Source organism: Trachypithecus francoisi, unplaced genomic scaffold, assembly GCF_009764315.1.
Source record: "Trachypithecus francoisi isolate TF-2019V2 unplaced genomic scaffold, Tfra_2.0 Lachesis_group4, whole genome shotgun sequence".
NCBI lineage: Eukaryota > Metazoa > Chordata > Mammalia > Primates > Cercopithecidae > Trachypithecus > Trachypithecus francoisi.
The window spans coordinates 104,695,381-104,714,463 of NW_022681469.1; the positions used below are offsets into that span (position 1 = coordinate 104,695,381).

At 39.3% G+C, this 19,083-nt stretch overlaps 1 protein-coding gene across 2 annotated transcripts in view; it reads left to right on the forward strand.

Moving 5' to 3' along the window:
• The window catches only part of PLEKHA8 (pleckstrin homology domain containing A8), a 69,765-nt gene that overhangs the window by 30,977 nt on the left and 19,705 nt on the right, over nucleotides 1–19,083 (forward strand). For both annotated transcript variants that reach the window (XM_033194045.1, XM_033194046.1), the window contains exons 7-12: nucleotides 577–734; nucleotides 2,552–2,708; nucleotides 3,098–3,183; nucleotides 8,686–8,744; nucleotides 9,697–9,827; nucleotides 10,465–10,535. In XM_033194045.1, coding sequence (XP_033049936.1) covers nucleotides 577–734; nucleotides 2,552–2,708; nucleotides 3,098–3,183; nucleotides 8,686–8,744; nucleotides 9,697–9,827; nucleotides 10,465–10,535 — 662 coding nt within the window. The remainder of the gene's footprint in view (nucleotides 1–576; nucleotides 735–2,551; nucleotides 2,709–3,097; nucleotides 3,184–8,685; nucleotides 8,745–9,696; nucleotides 9,828–10,464; nucleotides 10,536–19,083) is intronic.

A 19,083-nucleotide genomic window follows, 5' to 3' on the forward strand; every position in this document is an offset into this window, starting at 1 on the left:
AGCTGTCAATGACTATTTCCTGATGCTGCTGGGGAGCAGGAAGATTGGGACTGCTGACGGTGCTGGGAAAGCCATTAACGGCTCTTTGATTTCTAAATTGCAGCCTTGAGGCTGGACTGCTCCCATCACAGGCCTTGGAGGCAGAAGACTGGGAGGTTTAGGTTGATTTAACACTTCTTTCAGTGGATGTTGAAAGGATCACATTCACTTGGGCAGTCAGTTTATGACCAGGCTTGGCAGATGGCATGGCTCATACCTGTAATCCCAGCACTTTAGAAAGCTGAGGTGGGAGGATTGCCTGAGGCCAGGTGGTCAAGACCAACCCGGGCAACATAGTGACACCCCATCTCTACAAAAAATTAGAAAACTGGGCATGGTGGCAGGTACCTGTAGTCTGAGCTACTCAGGGTGGAGTGTTCAAGTAGGAGGATTGATTGAGCCCAGTAGATTGAGGCTGCAGTAAGCCGTGATTGTGCCACTGTACTATAGCCTGGGTGACAGAGCGGAGACCTGTTTCAAAAAAAAAAAGACCAAATAATGACTTTCTGGCTTTTTTTCCTTTTAAAAAATTTGCAGGCAAATGGAGTTGAGTACTTGTGAAAATGGATCTTTAAATATGGAAATAAATGGTGAGGAAGAAATCCTAATGAAAAATAAGAATTCCTTATCTTTGAAATCTGCAGAGATAGACTGCAGCATATCAAGTGAGGAAAATACAGATGATAATATAACAGGTAAAAACAAAAGTAAAGTCTGAAGCAAACCAATTTTAGATGATAGAAAATTTGGGAATTTGATGTATATCCATGATAGGGATTAACCTCAAGACCATGTAGTGGTGTCTCCTAAGGAGGATATTGGCTGGGTAAGATAGGTCATATGACTGAACAACATTCTTTCATCCAATCTGACCCTGACCTGGTGTTGAGAAGGCAGAGTGAAGAGGAAGATTCCTGCTCAGTGTTTTTGGCTGTGTTCATGGGCTGCAGTGAGCAGAGGGCCTTCAACCCTGTATCTTAAAAGTCCTTTGAACTTAGATTATGATGTTAGACTTAACAGTGTGTAAAATTACCGCAGTTCAGTTTTTCATCCTCCCGGTTTCTGTTGGGCCTGAGGATGTCAGAATTCACTAATCACCATGAGGTTTCTACCCAGTCTTCTCTGTGTTTATCAAGCCAAAGTCCCACATTTCAGGTAATAGGTCTGTAGTTCAAATATGCTAATCCCTTGGCACTAATTGCTGAAATCTACTTCAGATCAAAGACAACTATATTAGAGCTTTTAATTATGTTATAAGTACTTAATAATTTGAAAATGAAATTAAAATTTCCTCCTCATCTACTTTGAAATAAGAGACCTTGTTTTTTCCTGATGAATTGGGGAGCAGTGTGAGAGTTGAGGGAAGGAGCTGTGTTTTCTTAGCTGTTAATCTGAGAGAGACAATCCACACATCATTGGAGTCTTATCTCTTGGGTAAATAATAAAGACAGGAGAAAATGTCTGTCCAAACAGTGCAGTCATTTATTTGCTCAGATAATTTTGCTTCTAGGAATTGTTCTTCAGTGAATAGTTAGATTTAAGGAGAAAGACATATTGACAGGGATGTTCTTTGTGGCATTACAGCCATTATTTGCAGTAGTTACATTTTATTGAGTCACCATGACCACTGAATTAGCAAATAGTAAACTGTTGCTCCTGGAGGAAATACAGGGTTAGGTTCCTGCAAGCCTCTGGTCACAAAATTTTTGTCTACCAATCAATACATAGCCTTGTTTTATGTGTGTTTTCGTTTAAAGACACTTTAATATGTATTGTTGATTCATTAACATTGAAGTCACAGCAAACAACACTACTACTCATGCTTGAATGAAGCTTATCTAACACACATCTTTTTTCCCTAAGGCACATCACAGCCTTTTTGTGGGTAGGAACACTAGATGGTATATACTTGGGAGCCCTTTTAAACAGCAAAAACAACAAAATGCACAAACATGCATAAAATGTGGCACTAAGGAAGGACATGTGTCCGTCCTATGAGAGCTGAAACAGGAAGACAGAACATCACATTGCTCTACCTCAGCTAGGAATATGTGTGTCTGGCAACAAAGTTTTCACCACTCTGTGTCCACAAATGACTGCAAAAGTGCCGTGTGTATTGATTTTAGGGTTACAAAATAAATTTTAGCAAGTAGACAAATTCACAAATATATATAGAATGTGCTAATAATGAGTAGTGATTGTATTTATAATTATAAAATTTTGGAAGCTACCTAAGTGCCCCTCATGGGTGTGATACAATATAACATGGTCATTAAAATCATGTTTTTGAAGGGTTGAATGATGATACATTGTTTAGTGAAAGCAAGCAGGATTCAAATCTACACATACTTCAAGTTTTTGTTTGTGTCTGTAGGTGTATGTGTATGTGAACAGTGTTTCATGAATTTTTATTTCTATGTATTTTTCTGTGTTTTAGAAATTTTCAACAATGAATATGTATTTTTATAATAAATATATAATAGGTTAGTAATAGGTATTTTCTACTTTGCAGTCCAAGGTGAAATAATGAAGGAAGATGGAATGGAAAACCTGAAAAATCATGACAATAACTTGACTCAGTCTGGATCGGACTCAAGTTGCTCTCCAGAATGCCTCTGGGAGGAAGGCAAAGAAGTTATCCCAACTTTCTTTAGTACCATGAACACAAGGTATTCTAGACTCTGTAATATCACTGATGCTTGGATACTAGCTTCTATTCTGGAAAATCAGTCATGGTGTTCCTTTCAGGTGATGGCATGTTCTAGGAGAATAGAGAATGTAGTATACCAAGTACCTGCTTTACTGTTTGCTCTTTCTTACCAATGAATAAGAAGGAACTGATTGTGAAGTGTGCTCTGTGAACAAATGTTAGCTTGCTTTGGTGGATTATCTTTGGAAAATTATTTTATGAGACCATATTAGAAAAACAGTCATTGGGGCATATCAAGTCAAATGAGTTGCCCTACAGAGAGGCAGCTGTTTCTATGAATTACCTCTGAACTGCAGAGTGCTGATACTGTATTTTCAATCTTTTCTCTTCCGTATCACCAAATTGTAGCTTTAGTGACATTGAACTTCTGGAAGACAGTGGCATTCCCACAGAAGCATTCTTGGCATCATGTTATGCTGTGGTTCCAGTCTTAGGTAAGATTCCTGCAATTGCCTTACATTCATTCATCTCTAGAATCTGCCTCACGGTAGTTATTTTGCAGGAGAAATACCCTGAACTGTGTGTACAGTGAGATGACCCTTCTTAGCTATTTGTTCAAATCACCAGACATGTACAGTTAAAACTTTGTGACCTTAAGCATTATTGCATATTCCCATTTCATTTCTAATTATGATTAAATATTGACCTCAGAACAGTGTAATTTAAAAAGGGGATCTTTCTAGAAACCATACATAAAAGTAAAAAAAGTATTTGAGGCATAGGCCTTCAAATATATTGGCACTGTGAAAAAATGTATTTTACCAGTTAAAACTTTTTTGTTTTTGAGACAGGGTCTTGCTTTGTTGCCCAGGCTGGAGTGCAGTGGCATGATCTCTGTTCACTGCAAACTTCACCTCCCAGGCTCAAGCAATCCTTCTACCTCAGCCTCCTTGGTAGCCGGACTATATGCGCATGCCCAGCTAATTTTTGTATTTTTTTTTAGAGATGGGTTTCATCATGTTACCCATACTGGTCTGGAATACCTGGGCTGAAGTGATCCTTGCCTCCCAAAATGTGAGCCACCATACCTGCCCAAAACATATTTTCTTTCTTTCTTTCTTTCTTTGTTTTTTTTTGAGGTGGAATCTGGCTCTGCCACCCAGGCTAGAGTGCAGTGGCGGGATCTCCATTCACTGCAAGCTCCACCCCACCAGGTTCACGCCATTCTCCTGCCTCAGCCTCCCGAGTAGCTGGGACTACAGGCGCCTCTCACCACACCCGGCTACTTTTTTTGTATTTTTAGTGGAGAAAGGGTTTCACTGTGTCTGCTGGGATGGTCTCCATCTCCAGACCTCCTGATCCGCCTGCCTTGGCCTCGCAAAGTGCTGGGATTACAGGCCTGAGCCACTGCGCCCGGCCTCCAAAACATATTTTCAAAGATTTTTAAAGATATATTCTCTCTCTCTCTCTCTCTATATATATATGTAAAACATATATATCACATGTATATCACATATCACATATGTATCACACATATATCACACATATCTCACACATATATCTCACACATCTCACACATATATCTCACATATATATGTAAATAAATAAATGTATGTTATGGCTGGGCGCAGTGGCTCATGCCTGTAATCCCAGCACTTTGGGAGGCTGAGGCAGGCAGATCACCTGAGATGAGGAGTTTGAGACCAGCCTGGCCAATGTGGTAAAACCCCGTCTTTACTAAAAATACAAAAATTAGTTGGGCATGGTGGCGCATGCCTGTAATCCCAGTTATTCAGGAGGCTGAGGCAGGAAAATCTTTTGAACCTGGGAGGCAGAGGTTGCAGTGAGCCGAGATTGCGCCACTGCGTTCCAGCCTGGATGACAGACAACCTGTCTCAAAAAAAAAAAATGTATATATATATATGTTTGTGTATATATATGTTATATTTATATTTTTAATAAATACATTTATGAAAATTTATATGTAACATTTAAATTATATGTAATTTATATATATGATAAATATATCATTTTATATATTATATATAGTGTTTATATATATAAAGTTTATGTCAAATTCAGTTTTACTTGTATAAAGTCAGTAATACCAAGAATGGCTAATGTGTTGAAATTTGCTTTATGACCCATTTAACTATACATCTTTTGTAAAAATTGAGGTGTAACTTGCGTAGGACTTAACTGTTACGATTCAGTGAATTTTGACAAATGCATCTACCTCTGTAATCCATATCCTTATCAAGAAATAGTATGTTTTCATCACCCTAGAATGTTCCCTGTGTCACTCAGTCTAAAATAACCATTTTATTGATTTCTGTCACCATAGGTTAGTTCTGCCTATTCTGAAACTTGATATAACTGGAATATTATACTCTTTTGCCTCTGGCTTTTCTCATACAGTATGTTTTTGAGATTCATCCTTGTTGTCTGTATCAGTAGTTCATTCCTTTTTATTGCTAAGTAGTATTCCATTAAATGAATATACCACAATTATTTATTCACTCTCTTATTGATGGACTTTGGGTGGTTTGTAGTTTGGGACTCTTTTTTTTTTCTTGAGATAGTCTTGCTCTGTCACCTAAGCCGGCGTGCAGTGGCACTATCTCGGCTCACTGCAACCTCCACCTCCCAGGTTCAAGTGATTCTCCTGCCCCAGCCTCCCGAGTAGCTGAGATTACAGGCCTGTGCCACCATGCCCGGCTAATTTTTTTTTGTATTTTTAGTAGAGACAAGGTTTCACCATATTGGCCAGGCTGGTCTCAAACTCCTGACTTCATGTGATCCGCCCACCTTGGCCTCCCAAAGTGCTGGGATTACAGGAGTGAGCCACTGCTCTTGGCCAATTTGGGACTATTATAAATGAAATTGCTCTAAACATTTTTGTGCCTATGGGCCTATGCTTTCATTTCTCTTGAGTAAATACCTAGGACTGGAATTGCTAGTTCATAGTTTAATTTTATAATAAACTGCCAGACAGTTATAATGGTTGCACAGTTGTTCATAGTGTATGAGTATTCTAGTTGTTTCACGTCTTTACCAGCATTTGGTGGTGTCAGTATTTTGTTTTTGGCCATTCCTGCATGTTTTAGTGATATTTCATTGTGGCTTTAATTTGCGTTTCCATGATGACTAATGATATTGAGCACTTCTATTGGCCATTGCTATCTCTTCCATTGTGAAATGTCTGTTCAAATCTTTCACCCATTTTTAAAAGTCAGTTTTTCTTTTTATTCCTGAGTTGGGAGAGCTCTTTATATATTCTTAATTAAAATTCCATTGTAGACATGTGAGTATTTTCCCCCAGACTGTGGCTTGCCTCCTCCTTTTCTTAATGATGCCTTTTCAGGAGTTTTAAATTTTGATGAAGTCCAGTTTCTTCTTTTATACTTAGTGCTTTTAGTGTCTTAAGAAATCTTTACCTATCCCAAAGGTCATGAAGATATTCTGTTTTCTTCTAGACTCTTCTAACTTTTACATTTGTGCCTATGAACCAGTGGAATTATTTTTTGTGTGTGGTGTGAGGTAGGGAGTTGAGGCTCATTTGTTTTTTCCCCTTGTGGTATCTGGTTGCTCAAGAACCATGGGTCAAAATATGTTTTCCCTTTTACATTGCTTTGGCAACTCTGTCAAAAATCAATTGAACTTACAATGCTTATAATGTGGGACTGTTTCTGGACTCTCTCTTCTGTTCCAGTGATCTTATGGTGTCTTAATATAAGGCTTGAAATCAGATAATGTAAGTCTCTCAGTTTTTTCTTTTTCAAGGTTGTTTTGGAAATTCTAGGCCTTTTGATAAATTTTAGCTGTTCAATTCCTATTTAAAAGTCTTTTAGGATTTTGATTAAGATTACATTGTATCTGGAAACCAATTAGGGGAAAACTGGCTTCTTAAACAACATTGAAGGCAGGGCTTACGGGCTCATAACTGTAATCCCAGCACTTTGGGAGGCCAAGGCAGGAGGATCGCTTGAGACCAGGAGTTTGATCCTGGCCTAGGCAACAAAGTGAGACCCTGTCCCTATAAAAAAATTAGCCATGTGTGATGGCACAAGCCTATAGTCCCAGCTACTTGGGAGGCTGATGCAGGAGAATCACCTGAGCCTGGGATATCAAGGCTGCAGTGAGCCGTGATTGCACCCTGTACTCCATCCTAGGTGACAGAGCAAGACCCTGTCTCAAAAACAAAAACACTGATAATCTTCCAATCCATGAGGATGCTATATCTGTTTACTTAAGTCATTTTAATTTTCTCTCAAGAATGTTCTATATAGTTTTTAGTGTATAGCTATCATATATCTTTTGTTAGGAATAAATTTTAGAATTTTTTGTTTATTCTGTTGTAAAAAGTGTTTTATTTCATTTTCCAATTATTAATAGCATGTACATACAAATTGTGTTTATATGCTGAGTTGTTTTTATAATCATGAATGAGTTAACTTTATAAAATGCTTTTTCTTTATTTGCTGAAGTCATTTTTTTTTTCCTGTAATTTGTTAATGTAGTGAATTACATTGTTTGGATGAATTTCATTCATTATCTTGATATTTGTTTCTATCATCTTGCTACTTATTTTCTGCTTTTCTCTATATGTTCTTTGTTCCCTTTTTAAAAACTCCTTTCCTGATTTCTCACTAGTTAATCAATTTTTTTTTAGTATTCTGTTTTATTTCCTCTTTTGGCCTCTTAGCTACCTATCTTTGTCCCTGCCTTTCTTTTAGATCAATCAAGTTTTTTGTTTTGTTTTGTTTTTTAGAGTTCCACTATCTTTTCTCTTTTGGCTTTTTAGCTATACCTCTTTGTTTTATTTTTTAGTCATTGTTCTTGCCCAACAGAAATATTCAAACCACATACGTAATTTAAGTTTTCTAGTAGGCACATTATCATAGTAAACAAAAATTAATTTTAATTATGTATTTTAAAACGTAGAATATCTAAAATATCTCAACATGTAATAAATATAAAAGAATCATTGGGCCGGGCGTGGCAGCTCACGCCTGTAATCCCAGCACTTTGGGAGGCCAAGGCAAGTGGATCACAAAGTCAGGAGATCAAGACCATCTTGGCCAATGTGGTGACACATGCCTGTAATCCCAGCTACCTGGGAGGTTGAGGCAGGAGAATCGCTTGAACCAAGGAGTTGGAGGTTGCAGTGAGCCGAAATCACGCCACTGCACTCTATCTAGCCTGGTGACAGAGAGAGTCTCCGTCTCAAAAAAAAAAAAAAAAAAAAAAAAAAAGAATAATTAGTAAGTTTGGACATGGTGGCTCACGCCTGTAATCCCAGCACTTTGGGAGGCTGAGGTGGGCAGATTACTTGAGATTAGGAGTTCAAGACCAGCCTGGCCAACATGGTGAAGCCTGTCTCTACTAAAAATACAAAAATTAGCTGGGCGTGGTGGTGGGCATCTATATCTCAGCTACTCGGGAGGCTGAGGCAGGAGAATCGCTCGAACCCGGAAGGTGGAGGTTGCCGTGAGCTGAGATCACGCTGCTCCACTCCAGCCTGGGGACACAGTGAGAGACTCCAACTCAAAAAAAACAAACAAAAAAACCAAAAGAATCATTAATGAGATATTTTGCAATCTCTTTTTCATACTTAGTTTTCCAAATTTGGTATGTATTTTACCTCCAGTACATTTTGGTTAGTACTAGCCACACTGCAAGTACTAGCTAGCCACATATCTAGTGGCTACCATATTGGACAGTGCAGCCCTAAGGATTGCTATATGAATCCTAAACTTACAAGATTGTCTTCATCTCACCTGTCACTTAGGGCCTCATTATAACTCACCTTGGAGTAGTGTAATAGAAAAAGATGATAATAGTATCCTGGAAGCTTTTGAAGGTTATGTTTAGATAATGGTTTGGAAGCAAAAATTAAAGTTGTTGAGGATCTGCTAAATTTATTATTTCTTTATTATAAAAATATTGCCACTTAAAATTGTTTTTTCAGAAATGTTTTTGATCTTTTCTTCTAGACAAACTTGGCCCTACAGTGTTTGCTCCTGTTAAGATGGATCTTGTTGGAAATATTAAGGTGAGCATACTGATTTGTCTCTGTGGAAACTTTTAAATAAAGGAAAATGTTGTCAACATTTTTGTGCTTGGCAAGAATAAATCAAAAAGTAGAAAATGTATCACTGTTCTTTAAGAGAGCAAGCATCTTTCTTCTCACATTGTGAATGCTCAGGGAATTACTAAGCCTTTATTATATGCTAGAGTTAAGCTTTATGGGGAGTAGAAGATTCATTTTTAAAATGAAACCAGGACTGCCTTTTCATGTGCACCGTGTGGTTCAGTAGGGTTTCACTCTAATGTCCACACTGATTCTGTGCTTTTTTAGGTTGAAATGATGACGTTATCTTTTTCTAAAAGCTAGGTTATATAGTGAAAATAGCTGTCAGTGGTCTGGGACTCAAAAGGCCCATTTCCAGTGGTAGTTGTGGAACCATCAACAACTCACCAAATTTCTCTGAGCCTCTTTCTTCCAGGTAAAATAAGGGATAGGTCCCCTTTTAAATGTAGATGAAATGTTACCTTCTTGAGGATACAGTACCTAATAAAAATCTGTGTTTTTTGTCATTGGAGACTAGTCTTTGAGGAAGCACTATTAGGAATTCCTGTAGATATACCTTTCTTTATTGTATTTAGGTGGAATAGTTGCAAGTAGTCTCATTAGAACAAATCATTGTTGAGTTTTATACTCAGAGTGAAAAGTATCTGCCAAAGACAGCCATGAGAGAGGTTCTGAGGCAGAAAAAAGAACTTAAAGAACAAAACTTTAAACCCTGAGACTATTTAATTCCAGTTTAAGCTACATAGAATTCTCCAAAAAAAAATTATCATGAAAATATAAGGAAGAAGGGAATAGAAGCTTAATTTATTTTCTTAGAGGCCTGCTTGCCAAACTTACAAGTCTCAATACTATACTGAGTTGCTTGATAACTTCGGCATTTTAAACTTAGGTTGTTTCCCTGCTTTCCCTCCAGAAAGTAAATCAGAAATACATAACCAACAAAGAAGAGTTTACCACTCTCCAGAAGATAGTGCTGCACGAAGTGGAGGCGGATGTAGCCCAGGTTAGGAACTCGGCGACTGAAGCCCTCTTGTGGCTGAAGAGGTGAGGCAGTTGGGGTGGGACTGCTAGCAGTTAAAATCTAGCTCAAAAAAAATTACCAGCAAAAAAAATTGTTACACAAAGGAGACTGCTTCTGAGTGAAGGATCTAGTTGAATTGTGTAGCCTTTTCTAGAAGGCCTAATGAATAATACCATTTTTTTTTGCCTCCCTTTTGATGGTGATAAATATTGTTAATAAGTGTATAAGATAGGAATCTTAAAGGCATTAAAGTCAACTGGCTTCTCTTTAAATCAATAGCTCTCCAACTTCAGTGGCATCAGAATCATCTGGAGGACTTGTTAAAAACACTAGACTCAGAACCAGTTTCTGATTGAGTAAATCGGATGGGGCCCCAGAATTTGCATTTCTGGCAAATTCCCAGGTAATGCTAAAGCCACTAGTCCTGGGACACATTTTGAAAACCACTTCTTTAGGTATATCAGATGAGATGAAAGACGGGCTCCAGACCAAGCTAAAGGGAAGTGAAGGGAAGAGGTTCAAGGAATGCCATATGATTTGACCTATTCACTGCTGTGCCTGACATGTTACTGAAATGGAAGCTGATGTCTGCCGTTTCTTTATACTCATTCAACATAAGGGAACTTTGAAAGTAATATTTCTTCCTTTATTTTGTTTTAGAGGTCTCAAATTTTTGAAGGGATTTTTGACAGAAGTGAAAAATGGGGAAAAGGATATCCAGACAGCCCTGAGTAAGTGTTCTTTATGTTTTGTCAGATGAATCAATAGAATGTGGAATGGAGACTCCCAGAGGAGGATACAGGATATAGGGGATATTTCTGCTTTTCAGGATTTGATTTTGTTTCTTTTCTTATTTCATTATTATTCATTGCTTCCTATATGCTTTGTTTTAAAAGTACCTGTGAGACAATGACCTGGTAATCTAGATGTAACTTACTAAAAATCTGTATATTTTAAAGAAGTGCTGAATAAATGGAACGCCATCTCTTAAATATTAGGAAGACCTAATATTATCAAGAAGTTAGTTTTCCTAAATCTTCAGATATATTATAGTCCTTGAAAATCATACATATCCAAAGAAAAGCTTGAAGTCCATAACAGCAGATTGGCGTGGGGAAATCCCAGGAATATGTCCTGGAGTAGGATTAAAGGTTTTCATCATCCTGTACTCCTCAAATATATAATGCTCTGTGCATCCCAGTTTCTAGTCGTAGAGCCAAAGTGGGATGAAGGGCTTGGTCAAAGGAGATCATTTTATATCTCCAGCACCTTAAGATAGTGACAGCAACATTGTAGGTGCTTAATAAACATTGCACAGGTAGGTGGATGGATGGATGTGTGGATAGAGCCATTTATCAGACCAGTTTTGGAAAATGTTGAGATTTGGAAGCATCCTTACAGTGCTTCCAATGGAGTGGCTGAACTCTCACCATTGATCTGTAGGAAATTCTTCTAGCATGGGCCGTGCGGCATGTGTGGAGAAAAAAATGAACTGTGACAGAAACTAATTAGATGCTTCTGGTTTGAGAGGGAGCTAGTGTTCTCTGTGGCTTTTTTTCAGTGTCACAGTTGGGTTCTACCTCCTTCTGTTAGTCCTCTCTCTGGGCCATGAGTCCTCAAGAATTCTGCCCTCACATGATTTCCCGAGTCTGCCCCATCTAGCAACTGCTGATCTGCCATAAAAATGAGAGCTGACATTTTGATAGCACTTTGTGAAGAATTTAGACTTCATAAACTTAATCCTCATTTCTATCCATTTTTACAGGTTAGGGAACTGTAAGATTAAAATATTGCTTAAGACCAACGTAGGGTCTGAAGCAAAGTGGCTTTGAGGCCCCTGCTTTGAAGGTCCACATTTCTCCTACAGAGGGTCTTCTCCACCATCCCTGGGCCACCTGCATTTTTACATTCCCCATATATCCCTGAATTTCAGAATGGTCTCAGTTATATTCTCCCCTCTGTGTCCTGATTTCAAGTACTAAAAGTATATTCAGCATGTCTACTCAGGCCCCCTAGCCAGTATCTGTCAAGCTTTATGGCTTGTGGAGTGATTAGATCAGGAGCTCTGGAGTGGCTCTCTGGATTCTACCACTCATTAGTGCTCTGCCCTTAGACGAGTTATTTAACGTCTCTGATCCTCACTTTCCTCATCTATAAAATGGGAATGGTGATATTATTTCCCTAATAAGTTGGTTGTAAATATTAAGTAGGTGCATGTGCATGTGAAAAAAATTACAGAAGTATTTGGTACACAAAACAGTATGGCTGGGTGCGGTGGCTTATGCCTGTAATCCTACTACTTTGGAAGCCTGAGGCAGGAGGGAGGATCCCTTGAGTTCAGGAGTTTGAGACCAGCCTGGGCAACATGGCAAAACTCCATCTCTCCAAAAATAATACAGAAATTAACTGAGTATGGTGTTGCATGCCTGTAGTCCCAACTACTAGGTGACTGAGGTGGGAACATTGCTTGAGCCCAGGAGGTAAAGGCTGCAGTGAGTTGTGGTCGTGCCACTGTACTCCAGTCTGGGCGATCAAGTGAGACCAGACCCTGTCTAAAAAAAAACAAACAATGCTCAGTTGTCAAGATTAGCATCTATTGTTGTGATAATGATGTTTTGTCATCATTATCATAATCATGATACATGAAGTTAATAACCTGCCAGAAAATAAGACTTGCTTGTCCCAAATCAGTAATGGAAAGTTTACAAAGCTTAGGTGCCAAGCCAGAAACTTCTCTTCAAACTAACTTATTAATATGGAATTTTCATGCCAGCAGAAAGACTTCTCCACCTGTTGGAAATGCAGAAGATACAGGATTCAGCACTGTGTGCCCAGTGGACTCTGCATGTCTCATGCTGCTATTACTTTGTTAGGGCTGTGTATGGAAGGGGAGTAGGACAATGTTGATCCCATTTAGCCCACTGCAGGAGCTGGGGTGGAACAGAACCCATCTGCTTATGGGCTTTGACCCCCCCGCTAGAGATAGAAAGGAAACTGAGGATATACCATTTCGGTCCAGTCCCAACCCCGATTCTGCCCACTTTTCTCTCTCCTTTTCTCCTCAAGATTTCTCATCAAACCTTGTACTTGATTTGGAGACTGGGCCCAGGGGATGTGTTGACTTTGTGAAGAAAGAGGAGACTTTGAAGGGCAAATGCTGCTTTGTGACTGCAATAATCACAGCCAGTCTCAGCTTTTTCTTCCCTCTCTTCTCCTTCGGCAAAATTTTCAATGGAAAAGAGAAGGGAGGCTGTAAATTTGACATTTTCATCCTGATGTTCAGGCTTATTTCAAAGAAGGTGTTTATGATTTAAATCCTATCTTTGATTGTGGAAATCCCTAGATTCTTGCTGCTGCTCAGTGTGAGGAGATAAAGTTCCACTATTAAACCCACCCTCCCTCCCCCACAGACACAGACACAACAAGCTCTGTGTAAACGGTTTTTTGAGAAATGTTTACACAATAGTTATTCAGAACCTGTAGGTTCCTTGATGCATATTTCTTCTGGGATAATGGTTCCTTTTTCTCATTTTGAAGTCCCAGCCTTTATAAGTAGAACTGATACCTTGTTTGAAATGAGGGAGGGTGAATAAGTAGGTAAAAGAGAGTGTGTGCAATTTATATGCCATTTATAGGCAAGTTTATTGGCTTTTTTAAATTCTAAAGTTGAATTTAAAAACAGCTATCACTTATAATAGAGCACCCAGTGTAACTACTACACTAAGTTCTTGATAAATATTTTATTTAATCTTCCAAATACTCTCCAGTGAATAAACTGAGGTTTAAAGAGGATAAATACTTTCCCTAGGGTCTCAAAATCTCCATCAGTGGTTCTCAAGCTGGTCTGAGGTCAGCAGCATCTTTATCACCTGAAAACTCATTAGAAATGCAGACCATCCAGTTCCACCCCAGACCTGCTGAATCAGGCACTCTGATGCTGGGGCCTGGCAGTCCATGTTTTAACAAGTCATTCGGGTGATTCTAATCAATGCTAAAGTTTGAGACCTAGTCATCTAGACTTGGGCCTTTGAGGTTCACCTGTCACTTGTCTACATCTTGATCATTTTGAGATTTCTGACTGCATCTAAGAGATTTTTAATAAGCAGAAGTAAAACTGCTGAAATTAGTTATAGCATCAGTTTATTTTGCCTCCTTTTCATCATAATTTGACAGCTTTCCAATAAAAATACTGCTTAAGAAAGGTTAGAGGTGAATGTTCATGAAACTTGTATGGTCTTAGTGGCCTTGGAAATAGGACATTTATATGTAAAAGTCCTAAATAACATAGTAGAAGTCATAACTCAGTTACCTTTCTGGAAAATGCATCTCTAGTTATTGTATTGCTGCAGCTCTGTGACCTGGAATACTTCCAGTGTCTGGAAGAGGCCTTAGACTTTCCACTGCCCCTTTTTGCATTTGAGCCATCACTTGGCTTCCCCATAATGATGATCACAGTGGAACATTTTGGGTGGTTTCATGCCAAGAGCTGCTCTGTTCCCTTAGTGTCCTCTAACATTCTTTAGAGGTCATTTTCAGGAGGGAGTTGGGTTCACAAGGCAGATATGTTTAATGATCTGCCTTAGAGCTGAGTCCCCCTCGCCATTGCATATTCCACATCAAAAAGAGGTTTTGGAAAGCATCCTTGCAAGTAGAAGGAAGGAAAGTTGCTCTGGCATTTCATGCACCATTGTATTAAATGTTATATGCTCTGTGCTCAGTGGGATAACATATTGCCGCATATCTCACCTCAGAATGATCCCATAAATGTCAGTAAAAATTAACACAACCAAGATCCTTTTCTGGCATAGAATAGAAAAGATTTTAAAAGGATGCTCAATCATGTATTTAATATGAAAGGCTTTCATAGACAAGGAGAGATAAGTGAGAGAGATAAAGTCAGAACTCATAATCAGATATTTGACATCAAATCATAACTTGGCCATTCTGAAAATACTATGGAACGTGAATTGTTATACTCTTTCCAGAACCATTTGCAGCATATGCCTCCGCTGACAGGACTGGCTGGCAGCACAAGCGTTAGTCTTAACAGTGTCTGAAGTTAACAAAGGCATCTCTGGATACTTGTTTTTTTTTTTTTTTTTTTTTTTTTTTGAGACGGAGTCTCGCTCTGTCGCCCAGGCTGGAGTGCAGTGGCGCGATCTCCGCTCACTGCAAGCTCCGCCTCCCGGGTTTACGCCATTCTCCTGCCTCAGCCTCCTGAGTAGCTGGGACTACAGGCGCCCGCCACCTCGCCCGGCTAGTTTTTTTTTGTATTTTTTAGAGACGGGGTTTCACCGTGTAGACCAGGATGGTCTCGATCTCCTGACCTCGTGATCCGCCCGTCTCGGCCTCCCAATGGATACTTGTTTTATCTCTTCCCACTGGTTATTGTCCATACAACTCAGTTTACCTTAAGCTTAGTCACTATAAAGAATTCAGAGGTTACTTTCCTAGTAGCTCTGTTTTTAAAAATACATGCCCGAGTGCTGTAATCCCAGCGCTTTGAGAGGCCAAGGTAGGCAGATCACTTGAGCTCACGAGTTTGAGACCAGCCTGGGGAACATGGCAAAGCCCCATCTCCTCAAAACATACAAAAATTAGCCATGTGTGGTGGCACAAGCCTGTAGTTCTAGCTACTTGGGGGCCTGAGGTGGGAGGATCACTTGTGTCAGGGACGTTGAAGCTGCAGTGAGCCATGTTTGCACCATTGCACTCCAGCCTGGGTGACAAACCAAGATTCTGTCTCAAAAAAGAAAATTATAAATAATTCAGGCATTTAACAAATATCTACCACTTGACCTACTAGAAAAAATAGTTCAATACAGTTAAGTACCCACATGTCACCCCTTAATCCTGTGACTCCCATCGTTTTCCAGAGATCATCATCCTGAATTTGCTGTTGTTCATTATGTAATACATGTTTTTATACTTTTACTGTATATTTATGTGTCCATAAGCAGCATCTAGTATTGTACTACATGTTTTAAACTTGTATATGTGGTATCATATTGTATACATTCTTCCTTCTTCACTCAGTGTTTTCAGATTTTAGCCACTGTTGATGCTTGTAGTCCTGGCTCATTCCTTTTCCTTGCTGTTTAGCATTTCATTGTATGAATAGACCACGGTTTAGAAAAACTAATATACTGTTAATGGACACAGTTGATTACAGATTTTCACCGTTAAAAGCAATTATACAATGTACATGTTCCTTTCACACATGTTCTCTATCACATGGAAAATTATGTCCAGAGAGCACACCAGAAAAAGGAGGAGGCTGCTCATAGCTAAGAGAGACTGGCCCAGGGGCTTTGGCTGTCTACAGACTGGTAATTCATGGGGCCTTACTGCTTGAGAAGCTGTGCTGCCAGAACAGTGGTTCTCAAACTCTAGCCTGTATTAACCTCACCTGGAAGGCTCCTTGAAACACAGATTGCTCTGTAGGTCTGACGTGAGGCTGAGACTTTGCATTTCTAACAAGTTCCCAGGTGATTCTGAGGCTGCTGGTTTGGAGACTACACTGGGAACTGCTGCTGCAGTACATAATACAATTGGAATGGCTGAACCACATGACTGGATATTGCCAAATTGCTCTCCAAAGTCTATAATTACCAGCAGAGTAGTGAGAGTTCCCAATACTCCACATTCTTTTTAGCACTTGTCATTGTCAGCCTTTTAAATTTGTGCCTGATGGCTGTAAAATGATAGAATATTGCCAAAGTTTTTGTTCTTAGATAACAAGTAAGGTTGAGCGGCTTTTCCTGTCTTCATTGGCAATTTGATTTCCTTCTTGGTGAGTTGCCTGTTCATGTACTTTCTCTTAAGTTTCCTTTATCAACTCCTGGGAGTTCTTTTTATTTCCTGGATATTAATCTTTTTCAGTTATGGGCTAAAATGTCTAATCTTTTTCAGTTATGGGTTAAAATGTCTTCTGTCAGTCTGTGGCTTGCCTTTGCTCTTTATTTATGGTGTCTTTTGGTATACAGAAGTTTCAGTTTTTATGTAATCAAACATGTCATTCTTTCTTTATGGCTTGCATTTTTTATATCTTGTTTAAGAAATCCTTTTTCCCTTGAGGTCACAAAGATGTGACATTTTCTTCTCAAAGTTTTGTAGGTTTGCTTTCATATTTATGTCTTTAATCTTCTTGGAATTTATTTTTGTGAATGGTGTAAGGTGGGGATATAATTTTATTATTTCCAATCAGAAAGCCAGTTGTCTTAGCAGCATTCACTGGATCACCTGTTCTTTTCCCCACTTGTGTGTAATACCAACTTTGAGAGAGAAAGAGAGAAAGAAAGAGAGAGAGATCTGTTCTAGACTCCATATTCTGGTCCATTGTTCTTTTGCCCACCTATGCTTTAAAAAGACATGAGTTACTGGATGAAGGTTCTTACTATTCTGAGTTACTGGACCGTTCTCTCTAGAAGTCATAGGACCTTAGGGCAAGCACACTTCCCCAGTGCCTATCTGTTTCCCACCAGCCTCCTGCCAAACTTGACTACCTCCTTTCAAACCTCCTAGTTCCTAATTCTTGCCTCATAAATGTCTAGTCAAGCACATTTGCAGAGCTGTGATTGTCATTTCCTCAGCCTGGTGAGTAATTCCGCCCTTTTTGGCTTTGGTTATCTACTTTCCAGGTTTTCTCTTAAGACTTAGATTGACATTTCTCTTGTCTTCTCTACAAGCCAAAATAACTTTACCAATTATAGGTTTACAGTAGAAAAATACTTTCCTATACAAAGTTCCTGGACAGAATGGTTGTCCATCAACAGTAATGGAAGGGTTGTTCTCTCAGTTACTATAAAAGCTTTAGGCATAATCTCTAAATACCTGATAGCAAGTTTCTGAGTTACTAATAGTAAAATGAATGAGAACTGTGCTGTTTCCATAACCAGAATAAGGTGCTAATTCTTTCAGAAAACCGATTGGAAAAGGCATATTTTTCATTTTTATTACATTGTTTACAGAGTAAACACTAGTTTTTTGACAGAATGTTGTGATGCAACAAGAGTGTCCCCAGGTCTCATTGCTTTTAACTTTGTGACCTTGGGCAAGTCACTACCTTTCTGGATCTTCCATGTCTTCATTTCTAAAAGGAAAAGAATTAGGCAAGGTGATTGTCAAGGCTTCCTACTCAGAAATTTTGACTCAGTCTTTGGGGAACTGACACATCTCAAAAAACTGGGAGAAGGGTATCATTTATGTCTTTCAGAGGCCAAAAATACTCCCAGATTATAGAACACGCATGATTATAATGAATGGGTATTACAGTGAAGATTAATGTATTTCATTATCTAATCTTCTCTAGGTAACCAAAATAGGTAGGCTTAGACTTCATCTTATTTTAATGCAGCCAATCTCACATGGCAGGGATATTTGCAGCCTAGAAGTCAGCTAAGGACTTTGGGAAGTCGTCTTTTTTTTTTTTAATGACTTTTATTTCATTTGTTGGTTTTAAATTGCAGCAGTGATCTCAGTCAAGACCCAGCCCAAATTCTTTTGACACACCTTCTCCCATTAGATCATCTGGCCCACATTTTGCCAGGTGGAACTCTCCTCTGGCAAGGTATAAGCATAACAAGGAACAGCTGCTTTGTCTACTAGGTCCAAGTGGGAAGACAGATGTGCTGCTGTACAAACACTCTCCCATCCTTAAGCCAGGCTCCCCATGCTGTTTGGACTCACAGCACCTTTGTCTTCCTTGTCTTTTTGTTGTCTTTTAGAAGAGGGCATGGAAAAGAGTTTCTAGGCTTTTTTGAATAGTTAACTTGAATGGCAATGTATAGGAAAAGTATAAGGTCTCTGAGGTTGGCATAACACCGAATGCAGGGTTTTGGGTTTTGTTTTGTTTTGTTTTTTTGAGACAGAGTCTCTCTCTGTTGCCCTGGCTGCTGGACTGCAGTGGCACGACCTCGGCACACTGCAACCTCCGCCTCCCGGGTTCAAGCAGTTCTCTGCCTCAGTCTCCCGAGTAGCTGGGATTACAGTTACCCACCACCACACCTGGCTAATTTTTGTATTTTTAGTAGAGACGGGGCTTCACCATCTTGTCCAGGCTGGTCTTGAACTCCTGACCTTGTGATCCACCTGCCTCAGCCTCCCAAAGTGCTGGGATTATAGGCATGAGCCACCACGCCTGGCCCAGAGCTCTTTTAAACAAGCAATCTGTCCAGCCAGGTGGGCCTTGGAGCTGGAGAGTCAGGCACCAGTACAGCTGTTATTTGCTACAGACTGTAAAGAAGTGTGAATTTCAACTTGTTACTTCCCTACCACAAT